This window comes from Pongo pygmaeus, chromosome 5 (assembly GCF_028885625.2).
Source record: "Pongo pygmaeus isolate AG05252 chromosome 5, NHGRI_mPonPyg2-v2.0_pri, whole genome shotgun sequence".
Taxonomy (NCBI): Eukaryota; Metazoa; Chordata; class Mammalia; order Primates; family Hominidae; genus Pongo; species Pongo pygmaeus.
In genome coordinates this window covers 12,051,051-12,068,366 of record NC_072378.2, presented here as the reverse complement: position 1 = coordinate 12,068,366, position 17,316 = coordinate 12,051,051, and the positions used below count along the sequence as shown (strand labels likewise).

Sequence of the window (17,316 nt, the reverse complement as noted above, 5' to 3'; positions counted from 1 at the left end):
GATTGTGGTGGATAAGCTTTTAGATGTGTTGCTGGATTCGGTTTGCCAGTATTTTATTGAGGATTTTTGCATCGATGTTCATCAGGGATATTGGTCTAAAATTCTCATTTTTTTGTTATGTCTCTGCCAGGCTTTGGTATCAGGATGATACTGGCCTCATAAAATGAGTTAGGGAAGATTCCCTCTTTTTCTATTCATTGGAATAGTTTCAGAAGGAATGGTACCAGCTCCTCTTTGTACCTCTGGTAGAATTCAGCTGTAAATCCATCTGGTCCTGGACTTTTTTTTGGTTGGTAGCCTATTAATTATTGCCTCAATTTCAGAGCCTGTTATTAGTCTATTCAGAGACTGAACTTCTTCCTGGTTTAGTCTTGGGCGGGTGTATGTGTCCAGCAATTTATCCATTTCTTCTAGATTTTCTAGTTTATTTGCATAGAAGTGTTTATAGTATTCTCTGATGATAGTTTGTATTCTGTGGGATCGGTGGTGATATCCCCTTTATCATTTTTTATTGTGTCTATTTGATTCTTCTCTCTTTTCTTCTTTATTAGTCTTGCTAGCAGTCTATCAATTTTGTTGATCTTTTCAAAAAACCAGCTCCTAGATTCATTGATTTTTTCAAGGGTTTTTTGTGTCTCTATCTCCTTCAGTTCTGCTCTGATCTTAGTTATTTCTTGCCGTCTGCTAGCTTTTGAATTTGTTTGCTCTTACTTCTCTAGTTCCTTTAATTTTGATGTTAGGGTGTCAATTTTAGATCTTTCCTGCTTTCTCTTGTGGGCATTTAGTGCTATAAATGTCCCTCTACACACTGCTTTAAATGTGTCCCAGAGATTCTGATACATTGTGTCTTGGTCCTCACTGGTTTCAAAGAACATCTTTATTTCTGCCTTCATTTCATTATTTACCCAGCAGTCATTCAGGAGCATGTTGTTCAGTTTCCATGTAGTTGTGCGGTTTTGAGTGAGTTTCTTAATCCTGAGTTCTAATTTGATTTCACTGTGGTCTGAGAGACAGTTTGTTGTGATTTCTGTTCTTTTACGTTTGCTGAGGAGTGCTTTACTTCCAACTATGTGGTCAATTTTAGAATAAGGGTGATGTGGTGCTGAGAAGAATGTATATTCTGTTGATTTTGGGTGAAGAGTTCTGTAGATGTCTATTAGGTCTGCTTGGTGCAGAGCTGAGTTCAAGTCCTGGATATCCTTGTTAACCTTCTGTCTCGTTGATCTGTCTAATACTGACAGTGGGGTGTTAAAGTCTCCCATTATTATTGTGTGGGAGTCTAAGTCTCTTTGTAGGTCTCTAAGGACTTGCTTTATGAATCTGGGTGCTCCTGTATTGGGTGAATATATATTTAGGATAGTTAGCTCTTCTTGTTGAATTGATCCCTTTACCATTATGTAATGGCCTTCTTTGTCTCTTCTTAATCTTTGCTGGTTTAAAGTCTGTTTTATCAGAGACTAGGATTGCAACCCCTGCTTTTTTTTTTTTTTGCTTTCCATTTGCTTGGTAGATCTTCCTCCATCCCTTTATTTTGAGTCTATGTGTGTCACTGCATGTGAGATGGGTCTCCTGAATACAGCACACTGATGGGTCTTGACTCTTTATCCAATTTGCCTGTGTCTTTTAATTGAGGCATTTAGCCCATTTACATTAAAGGTTAATATTGTTATGTGTGAATTTGATCCTGTCATTATGTTAGCTGGTTATTTTGCCCTTTAGTTGATGCAGTTTCTTCCTAGTATTGATGGTCTTTACAATTTGGCATGTTTTTGCAGTAGCTGGTACTGGTTATTCCTTTCCATGTTTAGTGCTTCCTTCAGGAACTCTTGTAAGGCAGGTCTGGTGGTGACAAAATCTCTCAGCATTTGCTTTGTCTATAAAGGATTTTTTTTCTCCTTCACTTATGAGGCTTAGTTTGGCTGGATATGAAATTCTGGGTTGAAAATTCTTTTCTTTAAGAATGCTGAGTACTGGCCCCCACTCTCTTCTGGCTTGTAGAGTTTCTGCTGAGAGATCTGCTGTTTGTCTGATGGGCTTCCCTTTGTGGGTGACCCAACCTTTCTGTCTGGCTGCCCTTAACATTTTTCCCTTCACTTCAACCTTGGTGAATCTGACAATTATGTGTCTTGCAGTTGCTCTTCTCGAGAAGTATCTTTGTGGTGTTCTCTTTATTTCCTGAATTTGAATATTGGCCTGCCTTGCTAGGTTGGGGAAGTTCTCCTGGATAATATCCTGAAGACTGTTTTCCAACTTGGTTCCATTCTCCCCGTCACTTTCAGGTACACCAATCAAACGTAGATTTGGTTTTTTCACATAGTCCCATATTTCTTGGAGGCTTTGTTCGTTTCTTTTTACTCTTTTTTCTCTAACCTTCTTTTCTCGCTTTATTTCATTAATTTGATCTTCAATCACTGATACCCTTTCTTCCACTTGATTGAATCGGCTATTGAAGCTTGTGCATGCATCACGTAATTCTCGTGCCACGATTTTCAGCTCCATCAGGTCATTTAAGATCTTCTCTACACTGTTTATTTTAGTTAGCCATTTGTCTAATCTTTTTTCAAGGTTTTTAGCTTCCTTGCAATGGGTTCAAACATCCTCCTTTAGCTTGGAAAAGTTTGTTATTACTGACCTTCTGAAGCCTACTTCTGTCAGCTCATCAAAGTCATTCTCCATCCAGCTTTGTTCCATTGTCGGCGAGGAGCTGCAATCCTTTGTAAGAGAAGAGGCTCTCTGGTTTTTAGAATTTTCAGATTTTCTGGTCTGGTTTGTCCCCATCTTTGTGATTTTATCTACCTTTGGTCTTTGATGTTGGTGACCCACAGATGGGGTTTTGGTGTGGATGTCCTTTCTGTTGATGTTGATGCTAATCCTTTCATTTGCTAGTTTTCCTCCTAACAGTCAGGACCCTCAGCTGCACATCTGTTGGAGTTTGCTGGAGGTTTATCCCAGGCCCTGTATGCCTGGGTATCACCAGCAGAGGCTGAAGAACAGCAAATATTGCAGAACGGAAAATACTGGTGCCTGATCCTTCCTCTGGAAGCTTCACCCCAGAGGGGTACCCGCCTGTATGAGGTGTTAGTCAGCCCCTACTGGGAGGTGTCTCCCAGTTAGGCTACACGGGGGTCAGGGACCCACTTGAGGAGGCAGTCTGTTCTTTCTCTGAGCTCAAACACCATGCTGGGAGAACCACTGCTCTCTTCAGAGCTGTCAGACAGGAATGTTTAAGTCTGCAGAAGTTTCTGCTGTCTTTTGCTCAGCTATGCCCTGTCCCCAGAGGTGGAGACTACAGAGGCAGCCTGTCTTGCTGAGCTACGGTGGGCTCTGCCCAGTTTGAGCTTCCCTGGCCTCTTTGTTTACCTACTCAAGCCTCAGCAATGGCGGATGTCACTCCCCTTGCCAGGCTGCTGCCTCACAGGTAGATCTCAGACTGCTGTGCTAGCAGTGAGCAAGGCTCCATGGGCATGGGATCCGCCGAGCCAGATGCAGGATATAATCTTCTGGTGTGCCATTTGCTAAGACTGTTGGAAAAGTGCAGTATTTGGGCGGGAGTGTCCCGTTTTTCCAGGTACTGTCTGTCACAGTGTCCCTTGGCTAGGAAAGGGAAATCCCTTGACCCCTTGTGCTTCCTGGGTGAGGCAATGCCCTGCCCTGCTTTGGGGCGATGCCCTGCCCTGCTTTGGCTTGCCCTCCGTGGGCTGCAACCACTGTCCAACCAGTCCCAATGAGATGAACCAGGTACCTCAGTTGGAAATGCAGAAATCATCCGTCTTCTGCGTCAATCACGCGGGGAGCTGCAGACTGGAGCTGTTCCTATTCGGCCATCTTGGAATGGAATCCTCCTAGAGGGCATTCTTAACAGAGGAAAGGAGTGCAAAGTCCCTGAGACAGGGGCCTGCTGGGGGTGTTCAAGAAAGAGGCAGGAGACCCATGTGGCTGCAGCTGAGCATGCGAGGGAGGAAGGATGGGGAGCTGAGCCTCAGGGAGATGGTAAGGAGGAAGAAGGAGCTCCTGGTGGGTGCCTGACCAGTGCTCCAAATGAGTCAGGAAACCCCTGGGGCTTTTAAGCAAAGGAATGACACAATTGTTACAAGGCCACTTTGGCTGCTATGTGGAAGATAGTCTGTAAAGGAGCAGGGTAGAACCACAGAGACCAATCAGGAGCTATTCCAGAAGCAATTTAGTAGAGAGGATGTGGCTGGGGTGGGGTGTTGGAGGTGATTAAAAGTGGATGGATTCTGAAGATATTTTGAAGTGAAGAGCCAAAAAGTTTTACTGGTAGATTAGAGGCAACACGTGAGAAAGATGCGCCTCAAGGATGACTTCAAGATTTTTGGCCAAGCAGCTGGAAGGATGGCGGAAGACTACAGGGGAAGTGTGCTTAGAGGTAAGGGGTGAACCAGGGATCTGGGACACATCAGACCTGAGATACTAATTAGACACCCCAGCAGAGACTGGTGGGGTAAGTCAGAATGATACCCACATGTGGAATGAACTGGGGCATCATCAGCACAGAGATGGTGTCTGAACTCAGGAGACTGGATGAGACTACCTACAAAGTGAGCACAGACAGGAAGAGAAGAGATCAAAGGCCACAGCCCTGGGGCCTATGTGAGAGGCTGGGGAGGTGAGGAGGAGCCAGCACAGAAGTCTGAAAAGGAACAGCTGGTACCACTCTGGGCTAGTGGAAGGCTAGAAACAGTGTACCCTCCAGACACAGCACCATGCTGCAGGCTTCTGGCTTGCCCCCTCAAACAGGGACATGTGCAGAATTGCTAAGCAAAATCCCATCTCCAGCTATCATCGGTTTAATGGAGTAAAAGTTTGTTTTAAAGAATAATGAGACCCAATCTTAGTAATCAATAAACCAGAAAGACAACAAACAAATCCATCAAATTGGCCAAAAATTTAAATTCTAACAATATTAGGTATAATTAAAGAGGTGAGGAAATGGAAAGTCTCTTCTGGAGAACAATGTAAAATTATAAAGCACAATATCTAGGTATCTACATACAAAGTGGTACTGTTTATGCAAATTTAAAATACAAACATAAAATCACATACTGTTCATAGATATATACATGTATGTTGAATGAACTGAAAGGAAAACCCCCAATGCAGTGAGAGCTCCTCTGAGAGGGACAGGCGAGTGGCAAGGAGTGGGGAGTAAGGGAAGCTGCCCCTCAGCAGCAATAACCTCGCTGAGCTGGTTTTTAAAAAATATATTGAATTTGTGAAAAGAACGTGAAGCAAATATGAGAAAATATTTATAATCAACTCTGCTGTTAATACATGAGTACACACAATAAAATACTTTGTACTTTTTTTATATGTAAAAAATTTCCAAATGTTTTAAAATCAAAGAAAAGCACAATAAAACAAGATTATTTGTTTAAAACAACAACTGTTTACTATATTTAAACCTACACTGCAAGCCTATAATAAAGCAAAAGGAGAGGAATAAATTCTGCTGGTGTAGCAACACAGAATGTTAGGTCTCTAGCACAGCATGACACAGCACTTGGCAAAACTCCACCTCTATGTTCTACTTCACTATTATTTGACAAAAACTGTAAAAAAAAAAAAAAAACTTTGAGCACACTACCCACAAATACAGTAGTTTTTTAAAAAAGTAAACTGAAAGGAAAAAGGTAAAACTACATTGTTTATCAGACGTTCTAATCTAAATACGGAATTAGGATATCAACTTTGAGTAATAATCTAAGACCAGGTTCAAATGCTTTTGGAATTAGATGAAAATACAACAATGAATAAATACATAGGTAGGTCAATCAATCAGTCAGCAAATGTAAACAATCCATGATAATGAATAGAAACTATAATTCTCCTATGCAAATTTAAGATATAAGTACTACCTTCCCTTAACAGTTTAGAGAATTCTACAGACACATTAATTTTTATAAGATGCATCTTCTTGAAGAAGATATACATGAGTATATACTATAATAATACCTTTAACCTTGTCCCTTTTCTAGTCAGTGGGTAATAAACATACTTGCTGAAACTCTTACACATTTTTCCTAGCTTTTTACAACTGAACTGCTCTGTATCACTGAAGATTTGAGTCATTTCTCTTGTATATTTAGAAGTAAATTCAGGCTGATTCATTTCGTGTGTTACAGGGATTAAATACCTTTGAATTTTTACCTATATATTCAATGATGTCCTCATCACTTTCTCTTTGGAAATTTTCTCTAGACCAAACCAATACATGTTAAGAAAAATATAGCAAGCAGGTAAATGTTCAATTCAGGGCATTTTAAAAAGCTGAATACTTTTTCAAATTTTTTTTTCTTTTGTCGATAAATCCTTGGGTTAAAAACAAGTTTCACAAAAAGATATTTCTATTCTCTGATGAGTTAGAACAGATGAACAGATTTATTCTTCCTCAAAATTGGTCAGAGATAGATACTTAAATTTGTTAACACCGTTTAAAAAAAAAACAGCCATTTAACCTTTTCGGAACAATAAACACTTTGGAGAAGTAAACAAACGCTTTATTCCACAAATATGGAGCTGCTGAGCAGCGCAAGGCACTGCGCTAAGTGCTTTTGGTGAGCACATGTTACGCTCTCACTGGCTCTGCTCATGACATGCTGAATCACTGTGGTGGGAGCTCAGGTGAGCGCGTGAATAATCTCAGGACAAGGTAGAGGGGGATTAAATGCTTTCAGGGAGGAAATTGTAAAATACTAGAGGAGTCCAGAGAAGGGAAGAATTGTTTCCTGCAAGAGGTGTGGAAAAGGAAAATCAGAGAAGGCTTCATGACAGCAGTGGACTTGGCTGGATCTTGAAGGAAAGTGAGATTTTGACCAGGGCACTGGGAGCCACGTTTGTGTGGGGAGTGAGGGCTGGGGTTTTAAGTGAGGGGTGTAAAGGAGAAGAGCGATCAATGTCAAGTAGGCAGGAAATTCAAGCACGAGGGTAGGTAAAAGAGAAAAATGAGAAGGGTAGAGAAGTAGGTAAGCAGCAGATTACAAAGGATTTTGATCAAGGTCAAGTGTTCACATTTTATTTTCTAGACAGATGGGAACCGATGGGAACCGATGAGAACCTCTGAGCAGACGAGAGGTATGATCAGACACATGCTTCAGAAAGATGAACATCGTGGGGGACAGATGAATAGGAAGGAGGAAGGACGACAATCTAGACATGGAAAAACTAATTAGGAGTCTACTGCAAATAAATAAGAGGTAATGAAAACAGAATTAGGCAGTATCAGTGGGAATGGAAAGGGTATGGAAGCAAAAAAAATTGTACATTATAAATAGCATTTATGAAAAATATGATATAAAGCCTTACCTGATTCTTCTGTATCCTGTTCATCTATTAAACCTACTGAGACGCCTAAATCCACACATTTCTTGCTATGTGCCTTGGACTTCATGTGTTTTGTCAGATTTCCTTAAGGCAAAAGAATGTTTACTAAGCTTAAGTAGTATGATTTTGCTATCGCATTTGTAAACACTGGCAAATTTCATTCCTATTCAAGCAAAAGTACAGATTGTGGTCGTACAATTCCAATGATTAAAATGTGAACAAAAGAAAATTTGGTATCCATATGTTGTAATACCTTGTTATTTATCAGTTTATATTTTCTTTTTAAAATCTGCCTCCTCTACTTTGATAACATGTCCTTTACCTTATGTTTTCTATTCTCTAGTCCTCATTTATTTCTTGGGACATTTTATACATACTTAATTTAAAGTCCTGTTCAGACTACACTGTGATCTGTGTTCTTGGAGTGTGAATTCTCCACTTGTAATGTCTGCTGGCTCTTATTTGTTTCTTTGCATGCTTTTTACTTTTAATTGTAAGTTTATCCTCAGCAAGATTGTTTTCCATGGAATCCTAAGTACGCTGGGTTGCAGAAACATCTCTATAAAGCAGTTTTCCAATTGCTTCTGCCTGCGACCTTAACAGTTTCATTGGCTTCAGACAACTGACTCTGGACCAGCTTTTTGTTTGTTTTTGCATGGTATACATATAGGGTTTTACTTTTAAGTGGTTAGGGATTTTCCCACAGGGCCCAAAGTCACTGGACAGGAGGACTAGGCTTATTTCGGGAACCTCAGATGCTATCTCAGGACAGGCAAGCCTGTAGGCATGTATCTGGCCTCGATTCCCATAAGGCCTTTTAATTTTTTTGTGAGTATCTGTTCACCATGTTAGCTTTGAGTTTCTTATTTCTGGTACCTTGGAATTCACCTTTTAAAGTTTCAAGCTTGACTACTAAAAACTATTTTGGGTCACTGTAATTTTATAAACAGTATTTCTGGAATAAGACAAAGCATTTCCTGTATTAACTTCACTTCACATATAGAGTATAAGTCTCAAAATAGTACCAGTAAAGGAGTGTTTCCTCTGGCAGCTGTTGTATCGACCTCTTTAAGTATGACCATGCTAGCTGAGAACCACTAGCACACCTGCCTCAAGTGATCACTGAATCCAGGGGAAACAGCTCAGATTCTTCTGAGGATAACAAGCATCTCCAGTGGATAATGCCATACACAAAAGCATTGCCAGCAAGGGCAAGTCATCTTTTTTGAGAAACAAAAATAACTCTAAATATTGAATTTAGTGGGCAGAGGCAAAGTAGTATTTGAGAATAAGTCTTTAGAAGAGCTCAAAATGTCTGAATCATTGGTCCAAATTTCGGGCTTGCAGTAGCCGAAGCACATGGAAAATAGCTATATCTATTCAATTTCTTTTTTTTTTTTCTTTTATTATTATTATTATTATTATACTTTAGGTTTTATGGTACATGTGCGCAATGTGCAGGTAAGTTACATATGTATACATCAATTTCTTGATAAATGCACTAAGCCTGTGAAACTGGTCATCCCTGTACAAGCTGATTCTTGCACTACATAGTACATTCTCGTCTGAGCCAACCATGCAGGACCCCAGAGCTTAGTACTTGAGGAGGTCAGGCTTAAGAGGCTGCCGAGACCAAATGATGGCTAATGTCCATCAAACCCTGACTTCTGTGATTCTGGAGATAACACCTGGATTAACACTTGGCTATCTCTGATATTTACATTAAATATACTGAAAAAAATATGAAGCAAATATGGCAAAATCTTAGCAATTATTAAAAGATTATGGGCACAATGGTGTTCATTATACAGATCTCTACTTTTATGTGACAGCTTTAAAGTTTTCACATTAAGAAATTATAAAAACGGTTTAGATATCTTACTATGGTTGAAATTTCCACTTGTAAGTCAAACTGTTTTCAGCGTGTTAATACTAACAATATTACAAACCAAATTATAAGGTCCACTAATAGTCCTTTTTGTTGTTGTTGTTGTTGAGACGGAGTCTTACTCTGTTGCCCAGGCTGGAGTGCAGTGGCGAGATCTCAGCTCACTGCAACCTTCATCTCCCGGGTTCAAGCCATTCTCCTGGTCAGCCTCCCGAGTAGCTGGGATTACAGGCACCTGCCAGTGGCAGGCTAATTTTTTGTATTTTAGTTAAGACGGGGTTTCACCATGTTGCCCAGGCTGGTCTCAAACTCCTGACCTCAGGCAATATGCCTGCCTTGGCCTCCCAAAGTGCTAGGATTACAGGTGTGAGCCACCACACCTGGCCCTCTTTTAAAATGTTTTTGCTCCCTAGATAGACAGCCATTGCAAGTTATTTACTTTTTAAGAAGCTAATGTATAATTGTAACTAGACAAATTTGGAAATACAAGTTTTTAGTAAGCATATTTTCTCATAAGTTTAGCTATTACTTATTATGAATCAACTTCCTAAATAATGTAAAATAAACAAAAATCTGCATTTCAATATACAAAATATTGAAAGTGTGCCCATACTGAAACGCAAATATCTCCTAGCAATTTTATAAACCTGTGTTAATTTAATAAATAATTTTTCTGATAGATTTAATAAACATTTATCGGAATCCTCTGGAAATCATGAGAGGTTTTGTTTCTGGATTCCTATAGCTACATACAGTCTAACTTTCTGTGATATAAATGAGACTAAATCTTGCAGAGATACAAGCTCTGTATATGTTTTCTGCTGACTGATCTTTAACATAGAATCATGAAAACAAATTAATTAAAATTATTTTGAAAATGTACTCAGAAAATAAACTCAGAGGGCAAACAATGAATTATGGATTTGTAAGCATTACCATCAGAAGCATCAATTTTTAGCTCTACAGATTATTTTTCTGATGGCGTTTTGCTGTCTTTGCATACCATATTTATACAGCATGCCATCACATCACTATTTCCTTCTGTTAGTAAGCAGACACTTTCAATAATAAGTGGAGTCCTACTGGCTAGTATATCAAGTAAATCAGAGAAGGTGAAAATCTGGGGCCTAATTCAAAAAAAGGTCTACTATTATTTAACTACCTTTAAAAGGTGCTATGGAATCTGTTTTACATAGATTCACAAAAAGTAGACTTCAAAAAGGAAGCTGACCGTAAAAAAAAGAGAAGTGTCATGCCAAGAATAGGGAAATACTGAATTTCTAATATTTTCTTCACCAGTCTCCTTAGCAAGGATAGCCTCCTTCAAATAAATATTTACCATATAATTCCACATGACGTCTTACAAAACAAAAAATGTAATGCAAATTCAGATATACAGCATATTAGAGATGTGTAAGACATGAAAAGTGCTAACAGACAATGCTCACTCTTCAGGGGTCATTATGGACTGTCCACCATTTAGTTAACATTTATCTAAAATCTTTGAGTTATTTCACTAAGATTAATATTTGTGACTCATCATATTTTTCCTTGCCAAGAAATCTCTGTAGTTTCATTTGGTTTACCACATCTAGGTTGTCCTTCCTTTTTTGCCCTTACTTGATAAATATTTTTTAAATACCCTGATTCTTTTTCTTCTTTCTATTGAGAAATACCCATTTCCCATTGTATCTTGATCTTCTTGCATTTGATAACATCCTTTTGTACATGATAATCTTTTATTAGTAATATTAGCTTTCTAAATATGCTTCTTGTCTCATAAAGGAAGCTAATAGATGTTTCTTAATCATAGGATCAAAACGAGTGAAAAAGCAATAAATTCAGTTAAAAGACCAAAGTACTTTACCCTATCAGAGTCCTCCCTCAGGACCAGGAAGGAAAATCATCCTTAAACTCACCCTCCAACGACAGAGGGAGGTTCTACATCATAATTAAAAAACTGCATCCTGAGTATCCCTCCCAACCTCTCTCATTTCTTGAAACTTTTTTGAAATATTCAAAGCCATCTGAAGAATATTTTGTTTTTCCATCATTCTTGTTTCAGACACCATTGGCACTTAAAGAGTACTAATTTGAAGCATGTAGTTGTTACAAGTTATAACTCTCTTTAAATGCCCATAAATACTAGCCAAAAAATGTAATAAATTTTGCTAAGAAGTTGATCAATCTTTAAAACAAAAACTGCAAAGACAACCAGCATAAGAAAAAAGCAAATGTTAACTCAAAGGATAAAAGTTGTTTCTATTTTTAAAAATCAATTAAATTTTTTTTTTTTTTTTTTTTTTTTTACAGATACTGTTTTCTCAGACATGTTTTCACGATTACCTTGCTTTGTTAAAGAGAGATCTTTGGTGTTTAGAGAGTGGCATATAAAATTAAAATCTCAAGTAACAAATTGTTCATGAATAAGGAGCCTGACGGAGGAAGCAAACATTTAAAGTAGTATACCTATTATATGTATCAAGAAACTTGTACAGGGTAAAATTAACTATGAGTAAGGCTTATAAATAAAAACATATTTAAAAACCAGAAAGGGTCCTAAATATAATTTTAATGATTAGTTCTGAGACTTCTTTATAAACATTAATAGAAACTATAGAAAATTTTTGAAGCTAAAATTTAACAGTATTTGTGTAAAAAAAAAGCATCGTGAAAAAAATGGCTACGTATGCGTAAAATTAGGCAATAAAACAGAAGTGTAATTATTATAGAAGTTTACTGTAGTTATTACTTTAAATCTTTCTTCAATCTTTTAGCACCCAGTGAATTTACTTGTGATCATGAAAATTTCTTTTTATTTTTCAGCCCCAAATTAAATATTCTTGAAAAGGTATATTAGTCATCATGTTGTACAACTGCAATTTAAGGAGTTACATTTTTTAAAAAGGGCAGTTGCTCTTTTAAAAATATTATATTTATTATATATTTATTCTAAAAGTGTACAATTAAAAACTTTTTCCCAATGGGTCTAAAATCATATAAAGTAATAAGACTACAACATTGACAAGATGTAATTTACATTAGTCTATTTAAGCTACTATTTCATTGGTCACAGAAAACGCATAGTTGGGTTTTAGCTCTCCCACCTAAATACATATAAAAAGGACCTTGAAGCAATGTGCATCTCATACCTTTAGTCTTAAAGGAGAAGTTACAGTAAGTGCAGTGGTAGGGGCGGACATCTGTATGGGTTCGTATGTGTTTCTTTAACATGCTAGGTTTCTTACAACGTATTCCACATTCTTCACAAATGTATTTTCCTCTTCCCCTGCCTCGGACATATACATACTCTTCATTTGACTTATATCTAATTTAAAGAAAAAAAATGAATAGGGAGATTGGACACTATGTCTTTCAGAAAATATTGATGATTAAAATTCAACCCAAAAATAAAACAAGGCACAACTTTTATACTCAACCAATAACAATTTTATGCATGTGTAAGTAACAGAATATTCCAACTTTTTACATCAACACTTAATATAGCTAATTCTAATCAAACAAACTTTTGCAATATTATATTTTGTTTTGTTTTTTTTAGAGACAGTCTTGCTCCGTTGCCCAGGCTGGAGCACAGTGGTGTGATCGTAGCTCAATGAAGCCTCAACCTCCCGGGCTCACATGATCCTCCCACCTCAGCCTCCTGAACAGCTGGGACTACAGGCGCGCACCACTGCGCTCCACTACTGTATGTAATTTTAAAATACTTCCCTGTTTCCAAGTCATTGGTTAAAATTTTTTCTTCTTTGCTAAATTTAATCACAATAATTTTAAGTACTGAAATATTTTGGAGCTTTACTATAACTGGCTTTTATGATGTTTTTGTTCACAACAAAATACACAAACATATCTAATGGGCAATGAATTCATCTGAGAGCAGATTCTCTAGGTCATTCCTTACTGTAAATCAATGTGAAAACCAAGGTTCACTCTAATAATTTAGTTTTTAGCTGCCTTCAAGGTTGTATAGTATTTCCCAAATAGTCATCATTTCTCCATCAAAATAAAATTATTTAATATAATGCTAACATATTTTGCTATGGAGATTCTGTTAATATGCTGAGAAACCTTGCAACATTGATACTAAATTGGCACTAAGTCTTCATTCACATGAAAGCAAATGTACATTTAAAAAGTAAGTTTAAATGTACATTTAAGAAGTAAAATTTGTACTTGCCCTCCATCAAATATTTTAATTCTTCTCGGTTCACTTTTGATTAAGGAATTTTCTTTATCTTGCTCACTGTTAATTTCAGAGGCATCTTTATTGCTGAATTCAACTACTGTGGACTTTTGATTACCTAATGCTCTCTGAAAGGAAAAAAGAGAGAAACTAATTTAATAAAACTGAAAACACAAACATGCTAATCTTTCACTGGAAATTAAAACATGGCAGAGTACAGAGCATATGGTCAACGAAATGCATTTCAAAGTAGTAATAGGTTCAAAGGGCATTTGCTTTATCTCCTCCCTTATGAATCTGTCTCAATCACAACAAACTGATAAATCTTATGTTACTTTAAAATTCCACCACAGTTCACTGACACCCCCAAATAAAGGCTTTACAACCTCTATACCATGGTATTTCATAAGTTTAACAAACTTTTTTTAGTAGACTAAATATTTTTTCTTCCATTTAACCAACCACTCATACTACCATTTAAATACATTTCTTAAAGAGTTTACTTGTGGAGATGGAAAAGAGCTAGTTACCCCTTTTGGTAAAATAATGCCTCATACCCCTTAGAAACATCATTAAGTCTCCTTCAGCTTCAGTGCATTATAAGGTAAAGCAGAAGCCCCATTTCCCAATATTTTACTTTTTCTTCCTCCATTATTTTAAATCATAAATATTTTTTGAGATGGGGTCTTACTATTGCCCAGGCTGGAGTGCAGTAGTACAATCACAGCTCACTGCAGCCTCAAACTCCTGGGCTCAAGAGGTCCTCCCACCTCAGCCTCCTGAGTAGCTAGGACCACAGGCCTGAGCCACCACACCTGGCTACCTTTAAAATTTTGTAGAAATGGGGGTCTTGCTCTGTTGCACCGACCAGTCTTATACTCCTGACCTCAAGTGATCCTCCCACCTCAGCTACCCGAAGTGCTGGGATTACAGGCATGAGCCACCATGCCCAGCTAAAACCATAATTCTTTCTATCTTCTCAAAAGTTTACTGAATACTGATAAATGTGACATCCAGGTCTAGCCAAAAAGTTAGGTTTTGGCTTGGTAACAATTAAGTCTCTGGAAAAAAGGTAATGAATATCAAAATCAAAATGATAAATGATGTGTGGTTTTCCTATAGGAACAATATAATAATACCACACCACCTTATGATTTTATGTAAGATTTTATGCTACCACCCCTTTGATAGTATGTTGTCTCACTTATAGTGCCATTCCATTCTCTCAGGTCCCTGTGAGGCAGGCAGCACAGGTGGACTATATATCCCAGTGAGGAAGGACGCTCTCAGGGTGAAGTTCCTCATCCCAGGTCAAGTGTTAAGCAAAGGCTCAAACTCTAATCCTCTGGCTGAATCCAGCGCAACGCACAACTTTTCCTACCAAGGGCTTCTTTTACACAAACCTCCTTTAAGAAATTACATTGTTAAGCAGGCAGCTGTGGTGCTGAAATGACTTAATAATACTAAGAGATAAGAGTCTGTTCATTATGGAGAGGGGTATGTGTGGCCTCAGAATAGTACCTTGGGAGGCCCATCCTTACACAGGCAGGAGGAGAGAAAAGCTGCTGGCCCACATTCCTCAAAAAGGCAGTGGGAAGAGCTACTGATGCAACCTTTCCTTCTCTTTTCCTGGCAAACAGATTGGCTTCCGCATAATTTAGAATACATGCACACACCTTCCTTTGACTTCATCCCTTTAACAGTAATCCTCTTTATTTTCAATATCAAATTTCCCTTTATCTTTTGCTCACTTTTGTACTATTAAATCTGGCTTCTACTTGCCAAAGTTATCAATGAGCTAAATGCCAAAATCTTAGTCTTTACATGCTTGAGCACTCTATGTATTGTATGTTGAAAATGCCATGTTTTGCCTAGAAATCCTTTTACTTTATAGCATCTATCTGTTCTTTCCCATTGTGAATCATAAATGAATTAACATTTGAGTTGTGGATAAAAGCCCAGTAATCCATCCTCCATAGCCACTTGCTCACAGACTCAACTCTCCAGTGATCTGCACAGTCCAGATATACCCATTTGCCTTCAACTTTATTTGACCTAACAACTCTCCTTGAATATCTTCTTCCGTGTTTTGTGTGATGCCACTTTCTGCTCATTCTTATCCTTCCTCTATGATCAATCTCTTTCAGTTTCCATACAGGAGTGTGGACTTTCTTCAACCATTCAACTTTTTAAATAGTAGTGATCCCCAGGATCCAGTCTAGGCTCTCTCCTCTTCTTTATACCCTGAGCAATCTCATGAATCACACCTATGCACTAAAGAATCTCTACTCTGCACACTTCCATCCAGAGCTCTCTCCTAAGCTCCAAATCTAGATATGCATTTCCAGACATTTCTTCCGAGGCATTTGGTACTCAAGGAGAGCCACTTCTCACAAACACTTCAGGAACATACACGGAGTTTTGTTTAAATTCTAACGATTAGGTCTTAACTTCCAAGATTTAGTAGATTTAGAGCCTGAGAACTTAACAAATTCCAGGATGCACTTTCCTTCACTGAGAAAGTATCATTGGTTCTCCACCACCATACACATGATTTGGTTTTTACCTATGTTTCCAACTTATAACACTTTTTAACCAGGCCAGACTCTTCAGAGTTCTTTAAATGAACCAAGTTTATTCTCACTTCCATGTCATTTCGTGCATTATTATTATTTTTTTTTCATTCTTGCCAGGCGCGGTGGCTCACACCTGTAATCCCAGCACTTTGGGAGGCCAAGATGGGTGAATCATCTGAGGTCAGGAGTTCAAGACCAGCCTGGCCAAACCAGACATGGCAAAACCCTGTCTCTACCAAAAATACAAAAAGCCAGGCGTGCTGGTGGGCACCTGTAATCCCAGCTACTCGGGACGCTGAGACAGGAGGGTTGCCTGAACCCGGGAGGGGAGAATGCAATGAGCCAAGAGCGCACCATTGCACTCCAGGCTGGGCGACAGAGTAAGATTCTGTCTCAAAAAAAAAAAAAAAGAAAAAGAAATTATTCTTCTTTGCCTGAAAAATCCCTATTTAAAAAAAAAAAAATTCGAACACTTAGCTAAAGTATCACCACCTTTGGAGTATCTTTGCTGAATTCTTATCTCTTCCACCTACTAGCAATGTTAGAAACTTCCTTCTTTAGAATTGTTCATACTTCTATGGTAATACTGATACTGCAATATTTTCCTACTGACAGATCTGTAAATGTTTATTAACCTGTGTTGCATGCTTATGAATCTGCAGAGGCCAAATACTTCTGAATATGGAGAGTCGAATGTGATATCCTTACCTATTATTCTAATCAAATAAATGACTTTTTCCCATTTTATAAAGCTGATAATTCTAATGAGACTGATTCCACAAATCACCCCAAGTTACAGTTTCATGACCTTAAATTACTTTATAAATCTTGACCAAATCAACTTACCAAGTATATGAATTATTTTGTGAAACTTCTCTCTAGTGCTAATGGTTCTCACAGCTACATTGGAAGACAGCTACATAGCATGACAGGGGCGTGTAGCTAGTAAGCTCAAGACAAGTCTAAATGGCTTTCTGCTTATATTCAGGATGAAATGCAACTATCTTTGATTATCTACACCTGTTTCCCTGCATTAGCAGGAACAAAGCATAACCATGATTTCCTTTCACTTAACAAGAAAAATAAAACCTTAATATAAGTAAAACATCAAAGTAAAACCATGATCATCTGTACTACTAAGTAAAGACTTACATAGTTAGCTGAGAAAAAAAAGTGCTCAGGGTAAATTATTTCTAAAATCTTTCAAGATAGAATCACTGAAAGACTCCTGGTAACTCTTATCAATGTAACTCCTGGGGTAAATATATCACCCTGTCTTTCAAATAAGACATTTACAGCACAATTTG

The 17,316-nt window shown here is 37.9% G+C and overlaps 1 protein-coding gene across 6 annotated transcripts in view; it reads right to left on the bottom strand.

Moving 5' to 3' along the window:
• HIVEP1 (HIVEP zinc finger 1) overlaps nt 1-17,316 on the bottom strand; it is a 164,021-nt gene that overhangs the window by 21,810 nt on the left and 124,895 nt on the right. For all 6 annotated transcript variants that reach the window (XM_063665802.1, XM_054490511.2, XM_054490512.2 and 3 more), the window contains 3 exons: nt 13,428-13,561; nt 12,382-12,557; nt 7,324-7,425 (listed from right to left, as the gene is read on the bottom strand). In XM_063665802.1, the coding sequence (XP_063521872.1) occupies nt 7,324-7,425; nt 12,382-12,557; nt 13,428-13,561 (412 nt within the window). The remainder of the gene's footprint in view (nt 1-7,323; nt 7,426-12,381; nt 12,558-13,427; nt 13,562-17,316) is intronic.